The sequence below is a fragment of the Chlamydotis macqueenii genome, chromosome 4 (assembly GCF_036417535.1).
Source record: "Chlamydotis macqueenii isolate bChlMac1 chromosome 4, bChlMac1.mat, whole genome shotgun sequence".
Taxonomy (NCBI): domain Eukaryota; kingdom Metazoa; phylum Chordata; class Aves; order Otidiformes; family Otididae; genus Chlamydotis; species Chlamydotis macqueenii.
In genome coordinates, this window is record NC_141559.1 from 13,662,056 (window position 1) to 13,686,813 (window position 24,758).

At 40.4% G+C, this 24,758-nt stretch overlaps 1 protein-coding gene across 4 annotated transcripts in view; it reads right to left on the reverse strand.

Moving 5' to 3' along the window:
- Positions 1-6,776: 6,776 nt before the first annotated feature.
- Positions 6,777-24,758, reverse strand: part of TBC1D9 (TBC1 domain family member 9) — a 51,270-nt gene continuing 33,288 nt past the window's right edge. Inside the window, exons 11-21 of one of the 4 annotated variants that reach the window (XM_086747194.1) lie at positions 24,222-24,339; positions 22,959-23,244; positions 21,768-21,897; positions 19,889-19,987; positions 19,700-19,768; positions 18,148-18,388; positions 13,376-13,441; positions 11,216-11,302; positions 10,234-10,308; positions 9,993-10,093; positions 6,777-9,055 (exon numbers count right to left, since the gene is read on the reverse strand). In XM_086747194.1, the coding sequence (XP_086603320.1) occupies positions 8,330-9,055; positions 9,993-10,093; positions 10,234-10,308; positions 11,216-11,302; positions 13,376-13,441; positions 18,148-18,388; positions 19,700-19,768; positions 19,889-19,987; positions 21,768-21,897; positions 22,959-23,244; positions 24,222-24,339 (1,998 nt within the window). In that variant the 3' untranslated portion in view covers positions 6,777-8,329. Of the gene's footprint in view, positions 9,056-9,992; positions 10,097-10,233; positions 10,309-11,215; positions 11,303-13,375; positions 13,442-18,147; positions 18,389-19,699; positions 19,769-19,888; positions 19,988-21,767; positions 21,898-22,958; positions 23,245-24,221; positions 24,340-24,758 lie in introns of all 4 variants that reach the window. The other 3 variants (XM_086747193.1, XM_086747196.1, XM_086747195.1) reach the window with 3 other exon arrangements.

The window sequence follows — 24,758 nt, forward strand, 5'->3', positions numbered from 1 at the left end:
TCAGTGTTTTATTTTGCTTCTGTAACCAGATCATAGCCTTAGAAGCTTGACTTATTTGGGAAAGGCTCTTTCAGTATATACTTAAATAGCACACAGTGGCACAAAAGTTGTATGCTAACAGAAGCTATCATGATTTTTTTTTCTTTTTTTAATTATCTCAGGTAAATTAGTTAACTTCTAGTCAATGACTAATCATAAAGAGATTCCTGAAGAATACAAATACTGAACACAACCCCCTATTTCTAATGGGTAATGTTACACTACATAAGTATCAAATGTATTATTGTACTATGTGACACTACATCTCCTTGGAGATCATCAAAACCCAACCGGACATGGTCCTAAGCAGCCTGCTTTAAGTGACTCGGCTTTGGGCAGGGGCTTGGACTAGGTCATCTCCAGAGGTGCCTTCCCACTTCGGTAGTTCTGTGTGTCTGTGTTGCGTAACTAGTGACTTCTTGCACTGCATCCACCCAATTGCTCTTAATCCCTCAAATGTTAGTGATCTGTGGGAAAGCTCCTCATCGGGGTAGGCAGTACAGGTGTAGGAGGTAATGCAGTTTTCTTTTTATGATACCTTAGGTGTAGACAGGAGTTAAACATTCTTAACATGTGCAGGGTGGAGAAGGGTTCATCTCATCTGTGTTGGGTTGATGCTATTCTACTATAAAATAGGAATGTGAAGATGCTTGTAGGGAGAGTGTTTACCGTTATGCCATGGCTTGGTAAGCTGAACAGCTGAACTGACCAGCTCAGATACAGAACTGATGACGGGAAGCCTAGTTCTTTTGCTGCTCCCAGGTACTCAGATCCTGTAATTCTCACCACGGAAAAAGCTGAGATCCCATGGGAAGTGTTCTGGGGTTCAGGTCCTGCGCTGGAGTTCTGTTTCTCTGACCCTTATAGATACTGGACATTCCTAAAACAATGAGGAACTGGAAAGCAGGCTCTTTCCCGGTGCCTGAGAGATTAGTTGTTTGTTACATTCTAGCCTCAGCTTTTGTCATCTTTGTCTTCCTTCATTGATAACTTTTGCTATTGCTTGTAGATCCCCTTTGCAAGCAACATGAGACTGACTTTCTGAATTTCAGAAGTGACCCCAGTATGTTTAGCAGCAGCAGGAAAGAAGATCCATTGGTTGGTTCTATCTACTGCTTGCTAGCAAGTAACAAAATTGCTTGATCCGTCTCTCCAAAACATTCCCCTGCACTACAGCACTACAGTCTGCAACCTTTTTTTTTTTGGCAACAGTTGCAAAAATAATTACCCCCCATCTTTCCAGCTTTGAAACTTCAACTCAGCTCCTTGTTCACCACGAGACTGACATTTTACCTACCGCTGAGGTTTTTAAAGCCTCAAGTTTCAGATTTCCTATCACACACTTATGACATTTTAGTGTAGCATGTAGATTGAGCCTGATGCGAGATGCATTAGCTTTTTTTTTTTTCTTTTTTCTCTAATCAAAGTGTCTGCTAGGAATAAACTATGGCAGTACAAGGAAAAAAAAAGGAAACCCAACCATCATCAGCTGAGTGAGATGTATGGGAATGCATTAGTTTGCATGTAGTAATTCGGGTGAGTGCTTACGTTAGGCTCCAATACACCTTCCCAGAAAACAGTTAGAATTTGCTTGTAGTTTTGTACAATCAAGTAGCTCAGTCCTTCTGTCCAGGAGTCACTGACTATATGTAGACTAGTACTGAGTATCTGTGTTTTACACCAGTGGTAGGCTAGTTGTATTACGGTGGTAGCTAGAAAATACGTGGGGAAAGGTAGACGTGTGTTTAGGGAAGGGAAGAGCAGTGTTTTACTAGTCAGCGGTATTTTATACTAACTCTGTTGTAGGGCGACAATCTTAAGGTTATGGAAGATTCCAAATGGAGGTAGGCCACCTTTCTGCAAGTTGATATAATCAATTTGTTTAACATTGGAATTTGTTGTTCATGGTTTGTTCTGAGAGTCTTAAAACCTTGGTAAATTCTCTTGTTATTTATTAACTGTCATGTTTTAAAGTATGGATTATCTACTAGAATTTGCAAGTACTGTTAGTTTTCTAACTTGCTGCCTCTTTAAAGCATTCACTATGTGAAAGCTCATATGCAACAGTAATTTTAGAAAAAAAAAAAATCTAAAACTGAAGACAACAAGGTGGTTCTCTAAATTTTCGTTGTTTTTCCTGTAGCAACTGTTTAACAAACTACCTCCACTTTTGTTGTTTAGTGTATGCTTGAAACATGGTGCCACTGCATGAGCAAATTAACCTGAAGATAAGTAGAAGTTTACCACAAGCAAAAGTAAAATCTAGTCTTTCAGTAAGTAAAGACATTGCTTCCTAAGTAACCAACTTGACTGGAAAATGATTTGAAGACGGTGCTACTTAGGAAGAAACTGAGAATGTTTTTAAACTGGTTGTGTTTCTGTCATCTGATACAGCAGTGTAAAGCACAGGGCATTTTGTCCTAAAGGACAAAAGGAAAAGGGGCCAATTCAAGCACCTCAGATCAATAGTTTGGGATTTTCACTCTTTGAAAAACAAAACAAAAAAATGCAAACAAAAAATTAAACACATACACACAAAGCCCCAAGCATTCGTTTTCCAGATTTTCCATCCTAGCTTAAATAACAAATACTGTAAAAAAAAAAATTGGTTAGCCTTGTTTTAAGAATTATTGTGATGAAACAGTTTGTATTTAGTTAAGTGGGAGTTCAGCAGTCAGTATTCTTGAAAAATACTGCTAGTGAATGCGCGGTAAAGATGTAACCTGTTCTTTCTTTCTGTCATACTTGTTTTGTGTTGCTGTAGTATGATGGTGATCAATCTTTGGACTGATGTTTCTTGTGCTGGTCTGTATTTGTCTTTCTCTAGGGAAGGAAAAAAAAAAACAGCCCAAGACAGCTTGTGGGCAGTTTCTTCTTATCACACTGTGCTTAGATAGCTGCATACTAATAGACATTTCCGTTTACCACAGTACAAAAGCAATAACGTAAACTGTGATGTCTGTGTAATAGAAAGATGTTTACAGTTGTAGCAAATAAAGAACGAATTATTCCAAAATATTGTTAACATTAGTGTGTTGTGGCCTGCTAGAAAATGTAGCCATTTCCAGTTAGCTGGGCTTTCAAATTCATGCACGTGCACTGTGATGTAAAAGAAACCTTTATCCTAGCTTTTTTTTTTTTTTTTTTTTTTTTTGGTTCTCCTTCCTCTCCAGTTCTGAGAATTTGTTTAGCCTTCTCTGTGGTTCTTGTACTGGGCTTGCGTTTGTGCCTAGGAAAGGCATAGTGGGAAACAACACTATAGCACAAACTGCAGAACATCCGTGTGTATGGAAGCTGAACCGGAAAACATGACAGCTGGAACAAAGGCTGGCTGGCTCACATTTTCTAGTTTTTAAATCATCATCCAAGAGATGTGCCTTGATACAAACACCAGAAGAAAGGAATACGATTTAAATCTGATGCTGAGATCCATACAAAAAGTGTGGTTTTTAACTCTAAGAGTAGTCTGATACCACGCAAGTCCACTCGAAATCTTTCGTCTGTTGTAACAGGATATCGCGCAGAGGGACAGTTCAACACACATTAGGAGTTTGTGTGTATTATGGCCTTTAACGCTCTCTCACTCCCCTGACCTCCGTCAGCCTGTCGCTCCGGACTGAAGTCACAGCTACCGTGTATCGCACAGACCGAAGGCGAAGCCAGAGGAAAGGCTTCCTGCTTTATGAGCCAAGGGGCTTCTCTGGCTGTCAGCTCCCTTTGTTCTACACCTGACATGAAAGGTCGCAGCATCCCTTTTTTCAAATTCCTTTGGTCCAAACCACAGGAAGCAGACATCACTTCCTCGATATATAACATATACAAAACACATGTTGGGCTGGAAGGGGGCAGACAGTAGTTTTGCCGAGTTTCTTTAGCTAGAGCGCTGCATCACTCTCTTCAGCAATGGACTAGAATTTTGGTTATGGAATGTAAAATATTACACAGGTAGGCTACCATACTCTGCTGCAAATGGTAGAGATTTCTCACTGCTTTATTTCAGTTGCTCTTGAAGTCCTCCCTTTAAAAGAAGCTCTGTTTTAAGCTTTAAAATCAAAACAAAAAAAGCCCCAACCACACACACAGCCAACACAAAAAAACCAACCAAACCCAAAAAACCAAGAATTTTGTTTCTAGGACCTGAACATGAACTCTTGGAGTTAACTCAAAGTGCAAAGTTCTCCCAGTTTGGGAGGGCAAAACTCCAGGAACAAAATTGAGAGCTGGAGAACACCGTAGAACTCTTCTGAAGAAAGAAAAGAATTCTGATGTGTTTTCATTTTTTTTTTTAAACCAAGAAAATATTTTTACCTCCATCTTCCACCATGCCTTCATCTCCATAGAAGCAATGATAAATAATTCACTTGTTTTTTCAATTCTATTTGTATTTCTCAGGTAGTCTTTATTTCTGTTCCTGAGTTTTGGAGACCAAACACTTCTATTAATGTACCAAAGTGCCACTACACGTAAACTACAAGATCTCAGTGGTAGCAATTTTTATTCAGAAGCATAGAACAAGCCCCGCACTACAGAAGCATCTCACTCCTCCAAACCCCACGCTGGTCAGTTATGCAAATACCAGTTATTTAGAAAATGGGATAAAGAAGTAGCTACTCCTCAGCAAATTTAAATTGAGATATTGAGTACTGCAGAAAAGAGAACCGGAGTTCCATTCTGATGTGACATGCTTTGAGGCGTTACCTGCCAGCATTTATTGGGAGCATCTTGCCCTGCAGTTAAGGCCAACAACCTGTATTTCATCTCTTGTATTCCCAGCACTGAAACTGTCTTACACAGCGCCGCCGCCAGTACCACCACGTGTCACACGTTCCTATTATTAGCCATATTCCTATGTAACCTTCACTGCCACAGATTTGTTTTAATTATTTGCTGTTGGACTAATTTATATTTTCACTATTGAATAAATCAGCATTTTAAATAAGTACTAAAAGTCACAGTTGCCTCTTGAAGTACATAACATTTGACTCAAGACTCCAGTGTAAAAAATAGAAATAGAAAAAGAAATGTTTTCTTCCAGCCAGAGGACAAGGCTCAGCAACAGACGCGACTGCTTCACTTTCATTCTTGCTGTAACGTTACCCCTGGCCGTGTATCTAGACTGGTGAGCTCTAGGCACGGACCAGCCCTCTCCCACAGCATTGGGCGTTGATGCCAGGCTGTGACAGAAGCTGCTGGATGCTGGAACCTTGTGCTGCAGCTAAGCAAAAGGCCAGGATCTAAAGTACGCTCCACCATAGGCTGAGCTAATCTACTGACCCATACACTATTCCTCAGTATTTTCTCATTTTTTCCAGACGTTTTAGTCTAAGCCCAACTAGTCCATTTTTCTTACAAAAAGAGAATACAACAGCATCAAGTATGGTTTACAGTCCATACCTCATTTCTCATAAAAGGCATCTTCTAGATATGGTGTACCTCATTATTACCAAATTACCAGGAAGAGACAAGAGATTACATTTAAGTCACTCACAAGGTTGCCAGAAGCTTGCAGAGTAGCAGCACCAGATCTCCTCAACATGCCTACGACCCAAACCGGTGGAGACCTGGTGAGCCGTGCTCCCTACCTGGAACGCACTGGTACAGCCACAGGTGCCTTCTCTGACCTGTGGCTTTTTCACTTAGTCACACTGCAGGCTGATGGTGCTTACGCACCAGCTTCCTTTTGTTTCTCTAAGCATCCCGATGGAATTAGAACTCTTCACAACAGTTCTTGTTGGTTTCTCTCTCACACCTACTGTTGATACCCAGTTACCACAGTTTCAAAATGCTGCTGCAAGATTAAAGATTAGCAACGAACACCCTGTGACAGGAGGGACCCAGAAGCTTGGAAAGCACCCAGCTGAGGAACCAGACCCAGCTCCACAGCTTTCCAAGCGAAGGCACTATCTCTTTGCTTGACCAACTGCTTTCAGGCTATTCCCTTTCTCTCCCACAGACCCCCTACATACCACACCATATATACCATACCAGCCTCTGCCACCTTAATTTATGACACAACACCTGATACGTGACATCTACTATAAAACAACCTCCAGCACCGCTGTGTAAGAACCCCTAAGGTGCTCTTCTCTTTACAACAGTTTCGATGTCAAATTTTCAGTAGGTTTAATAAATCCCATAATGAGCTTTCTATCTGCTTGCCCAAAATTAATGCAAGACAAATATTTACAAGTGTCAAACACAACCCTCAGGTCTAACACCTAGAATTCAGGAGCTGAAAGATGCTACAATGAAGAAAACAAGTACCATTGAACTTTTACGTGCTATCAGCAGCTGAAAGACAAATTGGAAGAAAACTTGAAAAGAATATTTCTTTAAGTCTTTCTTTCTTTTTTTTTTTTTTTTTTAAAATAGAAAGCTCTGTAAAATAACCTCCCACTCCTCTATAATCTGCTGTTTGTCTCTTGGCTGGCTGGCAACACCAGTGCCTTAAAAGCACGCCTAGTGAGCTATGGCAAAGCATAGATGGGGCATAAAATATCTGGGAGTCTTAAAAAGTAGTGACAACTCTTGTCACCAAACATGAGCAAAGTAGGGAAAACTTTAATGAAACTGGGGACCGTGAGAGAAGCCTGCATGGGTTGCTGGTTGCAGATGGAATTAAACACCTTCAAGTGTTAAAAAAAAAAAAACAGGTATGGAAACAGCAAATGGTTTTGTTCGGAAACCTGGTGTTGAGGATCCAAAGTCATCTGTCTGTGTAATAAAACACAACCACGTACTTTTCCCTCTAGCATGACTTTAATAGTTAAAAATCAAATCTGTGCAGAGTGTACTTTATTTGTTCACATTACCTATTTGTGGTTAAAAACCACTTCATCTGACAGTTTAAAAGCATTCTTTTAAAAGAAAAGAATTAAACATAGCTTCTGCTAAAAAATCTGCAAGTTACATGGATGGAATATACAGGAGTATAAAAAAACCAACAGTATTCTACAGAAAATATTCTCAAAACAGCAAATAAAGATTAGGCATGTAGGTATGATCCTGAACAGAACAAATAAAAGTTAAAAACCAGCTAACAAAATTTAAAAAAAAAGTCCTGAATATCTGTATAAAAGAAGCAAGGATTCAAAGTGCAGGTGCTCCAGTTTTCATTTTAACATATTATTCAGTAAGTTGATACAGGATACTATTCATTTTATATAAAGTGACAGTGTTCTCAGTAAGACTTAAATATTCAGTTACATTATCTTGCAGATTTTTTTCATTACTGCTACTTTACACTGCTGTAAATGAAGACTTACGCAATACAGGTTTTTATTTTCTTAATCTAACAAGGATATAATAGGTTGGTGGTAAAGGTTAGTTTTAAGAGCTAAGCTATATATGCTGTAGATCCAGCCTTAGAAGTATATATGTATTTTTTTAGCTTTTAAAAACAGCTTTCAATTTTTAAAAAGAGACTCTGCCAATCTGTTCTGGGACCTGCACACACTGTCTTTTGCTGGAGCACACCAGCAAAGCTTCCAAGTCCGCAGGCACGGTCATGCTGGAGATCTTTCCTTGGTGGCCACAGCTGGGAGCTTTCTCTCTGCTGGGTGTGGGGCAGAGAGAAGCCGCTGAACGGAGGGAAAGGGAAATGAGCTCTGCCTTCTGTCGGAGCAGAAATCGTCACATTTAACTGCATTCGCCTGATGTGCCAGCTAGGTTTGGGATGGACTTCTCAATTTTATTTGAGCATACCAGTCTCAAGCAGAGGAAGTTAGGAGCCAGGCAAGTGTCACTGAAGTGATCTTTCATAGATTAAAAAAAAAAAAAGGCAGCATATATTAAGTTGCATTATCCTCTTTGAAAAAAAGTTATATGAAATAAAATTATCCTTCAGGAATGTTGCCTGGAACTTAATTTCACCTGAGGTCCTATTCAGGTTGACAGTGTCCTTTTACATTTTAGCTGCTTCCTGTTTTGTTCAATTTTTTCCCCAAGAAGCAGATCTCCATATATGTCTATTTTAAAAATGCACATAAATATTGGCATTAAATTTACATTTAGAAATTAAGAACTAATCTTTACCATCTTATATTGACAGCAAGGTTAATAATACACACACTTCACTGACAACTGTTATTTTTTTTTTCTGCATTTTGAATAAAATTTGCATTTGTGTAACATTTCCCACAGAAAGAGTGATTATACTTCAATATAGTTAAGTTTGCAGCCCCAACATTTTCATGTTAGTGAAAACAATCATATTTTGAAAATACCAGGGCCTGTGCCAGGTACTAATAAATACAGAATAAAAAAAATAAATAAAAAAACCAACTGCCTTTTATCCCGACATAGTAGAGATTTCATAGTCACTGGCCGAGGTTATCGGTTTACCCATCATCCTTACGTTTTTAGCATTGGTAATCCTAGCCATCATGGACACAGGCTTGTCGAAGTACCTAACCAGCGCTGGCTCAGTCAAAAGGGAGGCTAGAAATTGTTCAAAGGTAATGGCCCAGTCTCTGTCAATGCTAGTGCTTCTACAAAGAGAAGTGGCGTGGTTGCTCCGTACCAAAACGGTGTCTTCACCGATGTCCTCGCAGTGGAGCTTTTCTTCCTCATGCGAACCCGCACTCAGTACTGAGTAGGAGGACATCGAACTATCATCTTTTGTGTCATCATCAGATATGAGCATGGAAGAACAGGCTCCGTTGTCCCTGGGAGAAGAGTCTTCCAGCTTAATGTCTTCCATCTGCATGCCCAGGGTGCTGTCGGTGCAAACGGCCTCCTCATCGTTGGTGACGAGGCTGCTTTGGAACGGCTTGTGCTGTTCGAGGGGGTACTGCTGGTGCTCCTTCTTCTGAAACAGCTCACTCTGAATAGCTTTGCTGCAATTGTTACTGCTGCTGTCTGTCTCTTTCATGGGCTGCACACTGAAGAGCTTACCAACTTCACCTATCTCCAAAAGCAAGCTTGTCACAGCAGCGGTGGCGTGGTACAGATCTTGTTCATTGGGGTCTTCACTGAACATATTGTACATTGTCTTGCACAGTTCAATGAACTGTCCCTAAACACCAAGGGAGGAAACGTTACTGAGAGAGCAGGAAACAGATCAGGCTGAGATCTACTAAATCAGTTTTAAAAGTCTGGAATGGAGGTATGACACAATAGTTTATGTGATTAAACTGAAATTGGAAATAATCGAGGTGCAGTCTAGAAAGCATTGTCTGTGACTGGGCACCCAGATGTGTTGCCTCTCTCAAAGCTATTCAGAATAAACTGTTGGATGTTTCTTCCAACATATGACGACTTTATTTCTCTGCAGCCACAGGAGGGCAACAGAGGGTGCACAGTGAGACACTTAACATTCATTTTGGTGGACTTTCTTGTAGGAGTAATGCCAAGTATAACTAGGGGTCTGACAAAACTAATGAGAAGTAATGAAAAATGAAATAAGAGAGCTGCAGCACTCTCTCAGTTAACAGGGGGAACTTAGTTGGATGCCAGCCTTCTGCAACTCAACACTCACGAACTAAATAGGAAGGAGATTTGCTTAGGGCTAGCTTAAGTAAGAAGCATTGTTCTACAGGGAATAAACCTTTCCTACATGCTCTGGAGGAAACAGCTGTCCCAATGGGTCTCCTCCTCCTTAGTGGCTATGGATCGAAGGGGAATGAGACAGACAGTACAAATCACAAATCGTAAAATGCTTCTTCCAGGTAATGTGTATTGGACATTATGAACTAGCTGGTGATATTCAGTATCGTATCACCCTTTTTCTAGAGATCAAAACAATACGTCATCACTCCTATATGTGCGTATGCCATTTTTAGGGTGTTTCAAGAGCTGAATGCCAGTTACAGTATGTTGAAAACAACTAACTTCTGTAATCGTAGTAAAAAAAAGTATCTGCCTCAAAATAAAACCTTTATTCAGTGTTAATGAATTGAATATTTATAGGTATGTGAAGAAAGTTAATGAAAAAAAAGCATCAGTAGAAGTACCTGATTCAGTTTGGGCAACTCCTTTGCGTTTTTTGCTTTGGATTTACTCTCTTGGCTCCACATTCTCAGATAATTTCGATTCTCTTGTGAGCTCTTCTTGCCTACTGTCAACAAATTACCCAGAGATGCAGGAAAAGTCCATGAAGCAACCTTAAATTAATACTTTTTTTTTTTCCATTTTCAAAAGGAGCATCTTTACAAGACATGAAAGATGTAATTGAAATGGAGACACTATGCATACCTTTGTCTGTTTTCAGACTCACTGTAACAAACCCATCATCTACTCCTTGTTTGTTCCTGCTGTCTAGGCCAACAACTAGGAAGTGGAGGGGCAGGGGGAGAGAGAGATCAGTGTGGTTTTAGATACATACATACTTTTGATGTGTACAGTGCAAAATAAAGAAAATGCTTACACTGCAGAAAATGCAGAGTAAAAAGGACAGGACTAAATGACGATTTTTGCTTATTCTTAAATCTAATGACAAATTCCATATAATTAATAATGTAAATACTAAGACAGGGACCATCTTAGGTTTTGTTTGTGTAGTACGATGCTTAGCCTGTGTTACCACAACACAAACATCTTCTAGCATGATATATGTTTGGTGATTATATCAGCGCACCTTCTTTTGTCTATCAGGGCTTAAAATTGCCATCTCTAGTCTATTAGTTCTCATCTGTATTCTCAAAGAACCTTCCTTCCCCCTGTAATCTGAAGGGCAGACAATATTTTTCACAAATGGGAGAGAAACATCAAATATCTCAAGAAAGATATTTAACGCCATTTAAGACAACAGCGATGAGACCCACGTTCTCATTAGGGCACGAAAAAGATTTCCAACCGCTGAACTACATTTTAATATACATTTTGGCTTCAGTTTTTTTAGAATCTTTTAAGTTTTGATCCAAACATCTTGAAAGCCAATATATTTATTTTCACTCTCCATCAAAGTATATATTCTGCACTTATCACAAAATTACTTATACTGCAACACACTGATGGCATCATTCTGAAAGTACTTCTGCAATGCACAACCCAGGGGAGTTCTCAGTGTACATACATCTGCACCTCTAAGGATATTAAAATATCTACAAAGACTACATACCTCTTTTTACAGAGAATACTTCACTTACAAAGTTTAATCCAATAAAAAAGTAGCTTCCTACATGTTGTTTGAAATGCATTACCTCATCTTTTCATGCCCAAGACAAAAGATGCCTACCGTGTGTACACTCTGGTGTGATGTCTTCAAAAAAGTACTGAGTAGCTTCAAAAGCAGAGTCTGGCTCTTCTTGCTCAGGGGATGGATCTAAGCAATATAATAAAATTATTTCATTAACAAGTCGCTGTTTGCCTTCCGAGGCTGCCCTGCCCATCTTCCCATGTCTACTTCCCTTACTTTACTCTGTGCAGCTCAGCATGTCCTAAGCAGGTATGATCTCTTCTGTTACAATTCAATAAAATTAACTCTTTTTCCAGTTAAACTAGTGAATCACTCAAGCCTACCTTCAGCAAAGCCAGCTGGGAGCAATCAGAGACACATGTTCAAAGCACATGAGGTGAACGTCCTCTCAAAGCTTTTAGGTATCTTTACCAGAGGATGCAAACGTGCACAAGAATTAAACTACCCAAACAGCTGCAACATACTTAAATTGCAGATTCAGTGAGGACAGGTTCTTTATAGCACACTGTTCTGGTTTTGTTAGTGAGGGGGGGCCTAAGGTGGTAGCTTCCGTAGGAAGCTGCTAGAAGTCGCTCCCCTCTGTTTAGTGGGGACTTCGTCCGGGCCTGATAACACCTCTGTGATAATGTATTTAAGTAGGGGAAAACCGGAAAAAAAAAAAAAAAAGAGAAGGAGAGAAGATGTGAAGCAGCTGAGCAGGGGGCAGAGAGGGGGAGGCGCAAGCCTTGCAGGCCTCACCCTCTGGCCTCTCGCCAGGCAGCTGACTGGGCCTAACTCAGCCCAGCCTGGCTGCAAGGAGTGGAGAGGAGATGAGAAGTGAATAAGATGTAAAAAGGATCCTGAGAGGCATCTACCAGCCTGTTGTGAGAAACGGCTGCAGACGCCAAGGTCAGTTCAGAAGGAGGGGGAGGAGTAATGCGGCTCCTGGCCAAGATTCCCCTGCAGCCTGTGGTGCAGCCCATGGTGGAGCAGGTTGTCCCCCTGCAGGCCACGGAGGCCCACGGAGGAGCAGAGATCCACCTGCAGCCCGTGGAGGACCCCACGCTGGAGCAGGTGGAGGCCTGAAGGAGGCTGTGGCCCGTGGAGGGCCCTCTGGGACAGCTTTTCTGGAGAGACTGCACCCCATGGAGGAGATGACCCACGCCGGAGCAGTTTCACAAAGGACTGTGGCCCGTGGGAGGGACCCCACGCTGGAGCAGAGGAGGAATGCGAGGAGTTCTTCCCTCGACCATGATACAGCGGCATAAAACAACGCGTGATGAACTGACCGTGACCCCCATTCCCTTTTCCCCCACCCTGTGCCGCTCAGGAGGGGAGGTAGTAGAGATAATGTTAAGCCTGGGCAGAGGGAGGGGTGGGGGGAGGCTATCTTGTTCCCTTTTCTCATTCTCCTGCTAATTTTAGAAATAAATGAGTGTTTTTTCCCCAAGTCGAGTCTATTTTGCCCATAACGGTAACTTTAAGGATTTCTCCCTGTCCTTATCTCAAACCTTGAGCTGTTTTTCTTATATCATCTCCTCCTATTCTCTCGGAGGGTGGGGGGAGCGAGAGAGAGACTGCGTAGGCTGGTCCCGATCGGGGCTGAACTACGACACACACGTGTGACAAGCCAGGGAAGATGTAGTTCCAGGACACCATGTCCTTCAGTGGAAAAACTGTTTTGAGATGTTGCCATCCGCTTCCCACCCTAAACTGCCATTCTCACTTAGCTGAGTCCAACAGTTTGTACAGCTCCCTGGAAAACACATCTATGAAACAATCTGGAGCTTCCCTCTGCAAACAGTTGTACCAGCCCAGAACGGAAACCAAGAAGAAAGCCTGGGGACAGAAAGCAGTAGCCAGGGCATGCAGAAACGTTTTAAGCTAGCTTCACTGTAAAACAAAGTGCATTATGGTAACAAACGCTGAAGAACACTGCATTTGTTAGGCATGGGGGATGACACCAACCCCAGCTAACCAGGCAAGAGACACATAGAAATGGCCTGTTTGTGGCTGGAGCAATACAGGGCTGCATGAGTGCTTTCAGACCTTCCAAATCTTGTTATGGTAGAAGCTCTCTTATTTTACTGCTGCACAGACTGCTACAATAGTCCCCAAAAATTAATTTTTAATTGGGAAAGTTAGTCATAAACAACTCTGCTCCAAATTTCCGTTCTCAACAAGACAACAGGTCTTTTAACTTTAACATCATTCACTTACCAGGCAAAACATGCATTTTATACAGCAGCTTCAGCTTCTCTGCAAGATCTCCATGGCATGCTGCACCTAAACAGCATTACATACAGTACGTTAATACTCAGCATTCAATGCCATTCTATTTATTACTGCTACAATATTTTGGTTTAGAAGCTGCTGCATTCATTCTGGCAAGCACTGTACTTGCTTTACAGCCTGAGATCATAAGGCAGTCACTTGACTTCTAAGATCATACGATCTGCAGTAGAAACAGTAAGAGAACACAGACCACCTTACCCTGAATTTTGTACTTCAAACTTGGGTCTTCATTAAATGTCTATTTTATAATGCTCAAAACCAATCTATGGTCATCACATTACCACTCAGAGAGGCCTCCAGCTGAAAGTTAAGACAACCTTTTTGTGTGGACTTCAAACTTTGTGATCTGAGGATCCAATAATAACATCACATAGTTTAGAACAATAAGGTATTTACCAAAAATAAGAGAGAAATTCAAGTAAACAGCATTTATCACAGCTTAGCCACAGGCTAAACTCATGTTCAGGCAATACTTTCTAGTGATTTATCCACCTCAACCCCTATTCCTTTTTGCTCTACACTACAATGAGCTGCATGAAATCCAAGCGGTCTATTGTAGTCTCTCCTTCCAATTAATTAAGTAGATTTTAGTTAATTTTAAAGTATTGAAATAACCAATAATCAGACTTCTTCATAAAACTTACTTGTTAGGACATGTAATTAATAAACAAATGAATTAACCTTCATTAATTAGGTTAGACAGATATTTATTTTACCTTACAAACTACTGTGCCAACTTACCTCTGCTATGCAAACTACAAAGTGTGGTTTGGCAAATACGAACAATCACAGTCTACTGCAAAGCTCAAGACTATGATAAAAACAGATGTTAGGCCAAAGAATTAAGTACATCTAGATAAGCCATTTTGCTTTAAACTTGGTTCTTTTTAAGCACAAAACCTCCTTATGTTCCTATCTGGTGTACAACACCATGCAGACAACGCTTTCTTTTCTGGTGAAACTACGTCTTAGGCTATGCACCCAGGTACCACGTGAAACGCCCCGCTGCTAACGGCAACATGAAATAACCAATGCACAGAAAGGGCTGCAGTTCTGCGTCCTCCAGCAACAGCTAGGGATGCACTCACCAAAACAGGATTCAGAGCACAGGATATCTGGTGTCACATGTGGGCTTGTTCCTCTCGTTGTCCCCAGGAGTGAAGAGCACCGAAAAAGCTCAACTGCTACTGCTTTTCACTTTTTGCCTGAGTTGAATCTGTGCGTGCTTCCTAACGCCAAGCCCTTTTCCCCCTCAAAATGTAGGTGAATGAAGACAATACAATACGGGACAAGTCTACCAAAGATGTTACCTGGACTCTCTCAGAGACAACCCTCTGGGTCTCCTCCGGGAGAGGTCAGAAAGTTTTACAAAGGGAAGAACAACCTACTGGTAATTTGCAGGAACTGCCTGACAGTTAGCTGCAGTGAGCTACCCAAGATCTGAGGACTAACGCTGTATTAAACAATTAAAAAAAAAAAAAAAAAAAAAAAAAAAAAAAAAGGATACATTCAGAAAGATAATAGAAGAATAACAGACCTCTGATAGATGTGCCCCTACTATGGAATGCTAGGGAAAACCTTTGTATGGGTGGATACCTCAAGCTCAGGCCACCATTTTGACCTGCATCCTGGGGTATAGGCAAAATTTCATAGGAGACCCCAGAAAATTCAGTGGCCTCCTGTATGGCCTCTGCATCCCAGACCAGCAAAGCAGATGACCCTGCCGAGGGACTGGGAACAGCATCAGGAAGGTGGCAAGACCATTCTTAGTCCCAACTAGAAACACTTCCTTCCTGGCATTCTGGAGTCACAAGTCTTAAAACCTTCAACAACTTTCAACAACTCTTGTCTTGTTGCAGTATGAGTCTCAGATGATGCATCACCAGTTTTATCCAGAAGTTTTAAATTTACTTTGTGGTGAGAGAAGAAACTGCGCTTGGAAGAGAGGATGACTACACCCTTTGTACCTTTCTACTTGAAACAGCAACAGTGAAAGCTGTCACCTTCACACTAAAACCAGTGTCCTCACACACACCTGCTGTTACCCCTCTCAGGGCTTTACTATCACAGCCCTTTTCATGGCACAACTAGGAACGAGCTTCACCAAGCCCCCTTTCTGATTGCTCTCCTTCTGTCAATACTATGTAAGTGTCCAGTCTTTTCTGGGCATAATGTCATATGTGCAGTTTCCCCCTTGTCTTCTTTGAAGTCATTGACCAAGTAATGAAACAGGTTAGAACTTTATTCTGTTAATATAAAATTCAGTAGCAAGAAGTGTTGGCTTCAGTCACCCCTCTCTTGAACACAGGTGGAGGAGTGTGGAGTGTTTGTACAGCATTTAGCTCCCTGAAAGGATGGCAGGAGTAGTGAGATTAACACTCCACTCTCTGAACATCCTCCTGCAACCTACGGTTGGAGAAAAGCTGCTTTCAGAAAAAAAACAAAAAAACAAAAAAACCCCTCCATACACTCAGGTACTCCTTGAAACACAGTTATCACAGTGCTGACTTTTGCACAAGGCTGTGGTGCAGTCACTGGAGAGGTGGAAGAGCTGCATGCTCTGAGAAGGGAGTATTATAAAAACATGATGGGAGGCAAGGGGGCCACTGTGAGTCTGTGTGGAAATCTCTCTAGCTTAGTGGGATCCTGAGCCAATAACAGACATGCTATTATAGCCCAGTGTGGTATGGGGGTGCAGGTGAGCTTCTCCATGAGTGAGTTCCCCAAACAGCTCATAACCAAGGGTGACCACTTCTCTGAGCAGCACAACTCCTAGAGTAAACTAATCACGATCACTCCTTTTATTTGAACTTGCAGCAACATCACACAGTGAAAGTAGAGAAGGACCCTCTGATCATGCCTTCCAAGACAGCCACAATGAAGAGGCGAGACAATCCCCTGTTGAGCAGATGTGTCTTGCTCCAGCACAAGATACTCCTTATTTAGGAGATTTTCCTAGCCAAGGCATATTGGGCTGGTGGGGCCGAGGGGCAGCTGATGTTCGTGGAATTTTTAAAAGTCCTGAGGAATGGTAAAATATGCTCAAACAAATCCCACGTTGTTTTTGACAACTGTGTTGTCCTTGCTACTATTTATGTGCTTCTTAAATACAAAAAGGAGTTGCGGGGTTGACTTAAAAAAAAAAAAAGTTTTCAAGCTATGCCACATCAGGCTCAGTTTCTGAAAAAAAAATGTGGTTTTGCAGAATGAGCAGTTTTGCTTGTTCAGCCCATTGGATATTTTAGTTCAGTCATGTTGGTTTATAGCCACATTGGTGCATTTTACGTTCATTTCTGTTCACAGTGCTCACACTGTTCCTTGTTCTTATTATTCGTTCTAAAAATGCTGTCTCAACCAATAACTGGTTTGTTGTTACTAACAGCATCCTGTAAGCAGCAGGAATAGTTAATCCATGGGTCACATCTCAAAAGGCCACTAAGTGTTACCTGGCAACAGACCCTCAAATACCATTCAGAACTGCATCACAGGAAGCACTGCTTTTTTGGGTGGTGCGAACAGGAGGTATGCAATCAGTTTTATTGCCACATAGCTGTTTTGCACCTGCAAGAGAACAGGTAGCACCATAGCTGTACAGAGCCCTAATACTTAAAAATACTGTTACAAAGAGTTGCTGAAAGCCAGATTGGGAAAGCTTTTCTTTCTCAAAAAGGATCAAAATGTAAAGCTGGAGGAAATATCAGGTTGCCACGAAGTAACACATGATAGATGGCGAGATGTTGGTCACTTACAGGGAATAATTTCTGCTATATTCAAAAAAGGAGTGGCCAGCTCCTGCCCCATCTTTAGTTCTTCATAGTAATCCTGGGGCTTGCACATTCCCTTTGTTGAGATACTGGCTCTCATGTCTTGAAATCTTGCTTCTTCAAGATCTCTATTAACAACACTCAGCCTCCCTAACTGACCCGCACCTCCACTTTCTCCTTTCCAGGCGACTTCCATCCTGCTCTTCTCTCAGTTTGCAGTTGTGGTTACTGATTTCAGAAATAACACAGGTAGCACTTCTCACTGCATACACTGTGAGAAGTGCTTCCCCTCACACACAGCATCCTCACTAGCATCCTCACTCTATCCTTCCCCTGCCCCTTATATAAATTTCTCAAAAGTCTCGTTCCTGAACAACCAAGGGAGTAAATGCTGCTTCTCTCCTCTTTCCAGAGCTGGTAGCACTGACGAAAGGTATAAATTCCCAACTTTCAGAGGGAGTTTAAGGAGCAGACAACAAAATGCACTGAGAGAGGAACACTACAGAAGAACATACAAAAGACCTTCCCAAAGAAAATACTTTGATTAGAAGTAATCACACCATTAAGCACACAAGTTGCAGGTCATTTTCATGTTGAGAGTCAGCGGTCGGGGAAATCCTCAGCCCCTACTACATGGATGTGTAGTTCATGTGTGATCCTTTTCCCTCTGTGATACACCACTGGCTCATGTACAGGCACCTACTGAGCCCAGCCTAAACCCCAGTGGGAACCACTGTCACAGGCCTGAAAAAATTAACTAATGATAGCACAAACAGCTCTTAAAACAAAGATGACTTACGCAAATTGTCATACATCAAACAAATTCATTATCTGATGGGTAATATAACATCTGTGCTTCTGAAGGACTGGATTGCCTTTAGAAACAAAAGGTTTCGGTTAGATTATTTTGAGCGTGCTGTGAATTCTCCTTACTTAGCCCAGAGACGAATTCACGGAAGTTGATGAGCAAGTCTCCGTTTTCATCAAGAAGCCTGAATAAACGTGCAGCTAATACATCTGAATGAGTTCCACATGCCCAAGGAAAGAGGAGAGCAAACATCCCCTTGAACTGCTCAAAGTCAATACGGTACTGCTCCAGGTAAGGCAGGCTGGGATCGTGCCGGTCAATAGCATTGCTGTTTCCTCCCCAGTAGCAGCTAGTCAGATGTTCTGCCTGAACAGAAGGCAAATGCTGTGAGATTGTCATCACTGCTGTAAACAACTCATTGCTATCAATGATTAAAAAAAAAAAATCCAAACGACTTATACACACACATTCTTAAAATAAAACGAGACTAGCAGGTGTACTTCCATCTACCTAGCCCTCGCACTTCTGCAAGAGGTCTTTCTTCCGACCAGCACAAAATCCCTCTCCAAAAAAAGATGATAAAGCAAAACTTTTTCTGCCTCCCAGGCGGACGAAACATGAAGTATCATTTTTTAACAGAGCAGTAAGCAGCTGTGACTTGCATATATACACAGGCTTGTTGTGCTTAGTCACTCCCTTCAACCTCACCACAGTCAAGTTCAGAAAGTGGACTCCCAATAAATCTTTATATGCATATGAAAAGTGTTTACTTGAAATATTTATTCTTGAACTGTATACTCTCAAAAATACCAAAGTCCTACTCTTTCAGCCTTACTGAAGTCAGTGAGAGCTGATTTTGGTGGAATCTAATTAAAAACTATTCAGAAGCTTAGAGAAAGAGATCCTAGCACTGCACTGTGATCAACCAGGGTGGACTGTTTCACCATCTCACTCCATGGAAAACTGAAAGAAGGCCCTGCAGGATTTGTATAATTGTAAGACCCACCATTACAGACACGAACCTGAAAGGAAAGAAATTCTTCATATTATACCAAAAAAAAAAAAAATCTCTGTTATAAAAAAAGCAGAGGAAGAAAGTACCTTATATTAAGGCACTGTGCATGAAGGTGAAATTAAAGCATTTTAACTGATCACCTTTACGTTTGCGATCTAATGGTATTGCTGTGCAATCAACTTACAAAGACACATCACTTTGTGACACAAGATTTCCACGTAATCTAGTGCATTAAAGCCCTAACAATGGCAGAAATCAGCTATTATGATATGGAAGTATTAACTGTCTGAAACAATAGAATAAAGGTGTTTCTGTGCTAAATTCCAAAACTTGGGTCATGTAGAGAGAAAGGTAAGTTTCTAAAGACTGCTCAAAAGCCTCAACTATTCATTTTCTCATTATAATAGCTTTCATTGGTATATTCAGTTTTTCCATGGACAAATCATTTAGTAAATTACTTATTTCATGAGCTTTTAAAAACTGGTTGGGGTCTTTTTGTATACATTCAATAATACAGCAGTTAATTCAAGTTTTTATTAAGATACCTCATAGTAACTCACTCAGATACTCAACCTGGTCTTTTCTAAAAGACACAGTCCCATATCAAAAGTAAATATTTGCATTTTCTGCAGTCATATGATCTTATCTTCACTTAGCTTTACCTTGAAAAGAGCATACAGTTCCTCCAGCTCATCGATAGTAAAAGAAGTCTCTGTCACAATAGTTCGTACCTTTTGAAACATAACATTAACAGTTACAGATTTGAAATCCATGTCTCATCCAAAAGCTAATTTAAATTTCAGAAACTGACTGACCGTAATCTTTTCAAAGAACATTATTTCAGTACTTACCACGTTGCGCTTTGTAGTATCTTCAAGGGTTTGGATAACTTTCAGCCTCTGTTTGAATCTCATTTGTTCAATTAAATCTGCTCGGATACTTCCAAATTTCTTAAAAAAGAAGTACAGGATAGTCTGTGTATTAATATTTGGAATACCTAGCTTGTCTTTAATGTATTTGAGAAATTAATTTAATTATGGGATATACCACAAGCGGAATATTTTAAAAACTGCTGTTAAGGCGTTTCTCTAACACATGACAAAGTTATGAAGACTGTAGGAATGTATCACTAGATTAGATTTTTCATTTAAAGGTCTTTATTAAGTCACAAATCCTCACATTTCAAACCATAATCTCGGTAGTTAGAAATTTCTTGCTTGGCAAATCTCTATGAATAGATTGTTTTATAACCCTTCCACAGGGTTTTATTTCAGCTTGTCCTGGAATAGATCTTAATTGCTACAGAGAGAGAAGACATTTAGACTAACTTGATCTCTTAACGGCTGAGACAGTAAAACAGTCCTTACATTCATGAGGATCTGAAACGAGCATCAAGAACGCAACTTTCTTTAAGGAGAAGATTCTCTGAAGTACCCAAGTTCAGAAGTTTTTTTTCATAATGCACATAACAGTCTCAGGGAGCTCCTGCATATACTACAGAAGCAACCTAGGGGAAAACCTATTAGGAATAATATTCCATGTTTTCACATGTAAAGGAATGCCCAATCCCCAAGATATATCTTTATGAACTATAAACAGAAGGGTTTTTTTCCCCATCAAAAAAACACTTGTAACATACTGAGAAACGCATAGATGACCAGCAGGAACAATGACGCCAGACATCAAGTATGTCACATGTAAAAGTAAAAGGAGGTGGCAAGATAAGACTTTCATATAGGATGGATTTATGTTTCCAGTGCAAGTGCATCTACATAAGCAAGTCATAATTTGCTAGCACATTCTTGTGTGAGCAAATTAACACTAAAGCTGTGTTCATCTGTAAAGTTGTCCACCTTTATTATGATCCTCAGGAATAAAATGTTGTTTCATGCACTTGGAGCATTTTGCAAATAAAGAAGTCTTGTGAAAATTCAAGGCCAAGTTGGATGGGGCTCCGAGCAATCTGATCTAGTCAAAGATGTCCCTGCTCCTTGCAGGGGGAGTTGGACTAGATGGCCTTTAAAGGTCCCTTCCCATCCAAACCATTCTATGATTCTATTGTATGACTCTAAAAAAGAGGAAATCTAAATAAACATCCATGAATATCAAGCATCACAGAAGTCACAAAACCTTGAAAAGAGAGGTCTTTTGTGGCTCTGAGGTCACATCTACTCCAGCAATCAGAGCTTATTCTCTGGTCCAGAGGCCAAATGAGATGGTCTGTTCACATCCACACAACTAAAACTCATGCAGCCTACAGAAAAGGAACGTTGCATGCAATTACCTTCTGGGAATGGTCCCTTGCCCGTGTTAACTTGCAAATAATACAAGGAATTGTTGGAAGCATGTCACTTGTTCTATGTCAAAACTGTATCAAACCTTCTGAAATCATACAGATTTCACTAATATTTCAGTTTGGAAAAGCATGAAAAAGCTTAGATGAAAATTAACCTTTTTGAAGTTCAGCCTTTTGCTTGTAAACCACTTTTTGGTTGTGGGTTGCTCTCCTTTGATGCTGTGGGCTTCTACACAAAACAGCTCCAATTAAAAGTTTTGGTTAAAAGAAAGACTAAGCCCTCTCCCCTGCCCCATTTCAGATGTTTGAGATGAGTCCGGTTTTCTTTTATGTTCTTTCAGTTCTAAGCAAAGCTAAACCGTAGAGTATCAAATTCCTCTGTAAAGCAGAACTAGTGCGCATCGGCAAGTTCCTGTTAAGAAATCCTACCTTACCTCATAGGAAGACCTGATTAGTCTGAAGATATCCACCTCAGGATAAGGCTCTACATCATCACTGAGCAGTGAGTGAAGATGAGGAATGGGTGGAAGGGTGCTGTCCTTATTAGTTACGCTGTCCAAATATCTGGTGGGGGAAAAAAAAAGAAATGTGAAACCCAAGATGCATTTGTACCCCCTCCCTTCTGCAGGTTAATAGAGTTACATACAGATTAGTAAATGTAAAAATGATCAAGCCACTCTCTATTAATGAACTATATGATTTTTGACATCAGTAATTTGACAAATCCTAACACTGCTTTTTCTCAAAGAATGCTAAAGTAACTCCGGGAATTCATTATCCTTGTCAAGAAACAGCTCAAATATAGCTAGCCACAAATGAGTGGCTTACTGAACAGGTTTGTTGCTTCTGGCCATTTAAATATGAGAAGGGAATTATGACACCACGGGAACAAGAGTCAGCGTATTTCAGTCTACATACCCCTCTGTCCTACTACTGCCCAACCTTGCTACAAGGGGCTTTAAGGGCTTGTTCCTCCCACCGGTACAGCTGCTGTAGATCATCTGTATTCTACTCTGCAGCTGCAAAACACAAGTCCTCAGCAAGCACTGGGGCTTATTTCAGAGAAAACACAACCAGTCATCTTTAATCCCCAAAAAATTAAAACCAGAATTCAGTAAGGCTATACTAATGAAACTTATTAGGAAAAAAAAATCCAAAGTTTCAGCAGCATCTTGAAAACTAAACACTACTACCAAACATGAGGCAATCAGAGGTTATACTCAGCAGTATTAAATAACTCAATCCAGTCTATTTATCAGCCTCCTGTTTCACTGAAATCTACTACGCCACAAGCCTACCTAATTCCTCCGAGCTCTGTTTAGTCCATTCCCAAAATAATTTCCCTTGAGATCAAGGCTTTTTCTTAGTGGTATTTAAAAGGTAGCAGGCAAAAGATGAAGGAAGTTTATTTGAACGTCTTCATATAAGAATTTGTATCTTGTTGGTCACTTAACATTATGAAGATAATATGAAGAGTACCTTACATGGATGAAAGGGGACTATAAGTGTGTAAGAGATTTACATATATTGTACCGGTTTAGAGTATTTCAACGTAGAGGAACACAAATCAGAAAAGTAAGCAAAAAGCAAAATAAAATGAAGAGACTACTTTCTGTAATAAATACCTTCCCAAGACTGTCATTGCTTCTCCATCATCTTTACAGTTAAGCAGCTTGTCTACATTAGCATCGAGGACAGCCAGCGCTAATTGAAATATCACCTTTATTCCTTCACAGAAGAAACAATCCACAACCACCACTGCACTTTCAAACGGCATTACACTGAGGAAAAGAGTGAGGAACCAGGACAGGGAAATGGTGGATATTACACCCAAGTCTTGCATGCAGTCATAAAGCTGTGGAACATAGTCACGAGCCAACTCTTCAAAGACACCCTGATCCACCAATGCTCCTGGTGAAAATAAATACAGTTAGATGTCCATTAATTTGGTAGCAAATAAGCACATCACTATTTAGGGGAGAAAAATATACACACATATATTCTATACACATAAACACAAAACCTAAGAATATTCTACATGATGCTTACACACATTTTCTCACTTTCAGATAAATAGCAGATTCTATTCCACTACTGAGCTGTACATACAAATTGAACTGCAGTAAAGTTTTTTTGTTGTTTTAATTTTACACTTCATAAGAGCTAAAAAAAGAATCAGTTTAGTCTAGCACCTACAGAAGTTATATGATGGCTTAGTATTTACCATTACTAATTAGAATAAGACTTCCTAGCATCACCTGTTGAAGGAGGCCAGTGTGACTGTCTGTGAGGGTCTGGATTTATTTTAAGAGAACCCTGCATTATACATATCTATGCCATAACATCAGTGTCTTAAGCACGCCAAGAAGAATAATTTCTAAGGCTGAATGAGCATCTCAAGCATTTGTCAGCTACAGTAAAGACAGTTTCCACGATAAATTGCAGAGCCATTCACTTCCACATACACAAGGAAACTGTCATCTGACAACAGCAGCTTTCAGATACTTGTGCCCTCTCAAATCAGTGATAAACAGGCACAAAGACTTCTACTGCAAATTGCCAAAGCTCCTGTTTCCATCTTACCTTAATTAGATAACTGGATCATCTAAAATTTAAGTCTTAGCCTCCTATCTTTTATTTATTTACTTTGTTTATGCCCACTTTAAAATGCTATCTAATCCTAAGTAAGTGAAGAACTATCGACTATCACAGTATCAGTTCAGGGAATTGCTTCTATGCTCCTAAGCAAGCTGTCTTGCCACTAGCATTCACAGTTGTATCTAAGCCACACATATATCTACACATACACTTATTTCAATACAAATAATACCAATTAATTTGGTTAATTTTTTTTTACTGTCATTTTTGAAAATTTCCCCGTAACATACCAACAACTCTTGTGTTGTAGTAGTCAGGTAGCATACGTTCACACAGAGCCACCAGCAGCCAGAAAGCTTCCTCCTCTTTTGCGTACAGTAGGAGTACTGAAGTGACAATATTCATAGCCTAAAAAAGGCAAACATAAATTGCTAGACCCATTTATTCAATATCTAGCACAGTAACTGGGCAGATAAGTGGTTACTATGGTTAGGATATCAGCTACATCTCCCCCTGCAGACCCCAAACTGTCCAACTATTTTCCTGCAAAAACAGCAGGCAGTGTTTTTCCGGTGCTCAAAAAAAGTAAGGCTTAAAAGCCTCAAACAAACCACCATATTTTTTTAAAAGAAAAAAAAAATAAATCAAAATTTCTTATCATAGTCAAGGGCCTACTCAGGTGTGCAAGCATTCAGTTACACTGCTGCGGACATTCTGCCAATCGGTGCTCTGATGGAATCTGGGTCTGACGCAGACAAAACGCCTCCTACAGCACTAACGATGGCTGCTGCTGTTCCACTCCTTGCAGAGGCAGTCTGCCCCTATGA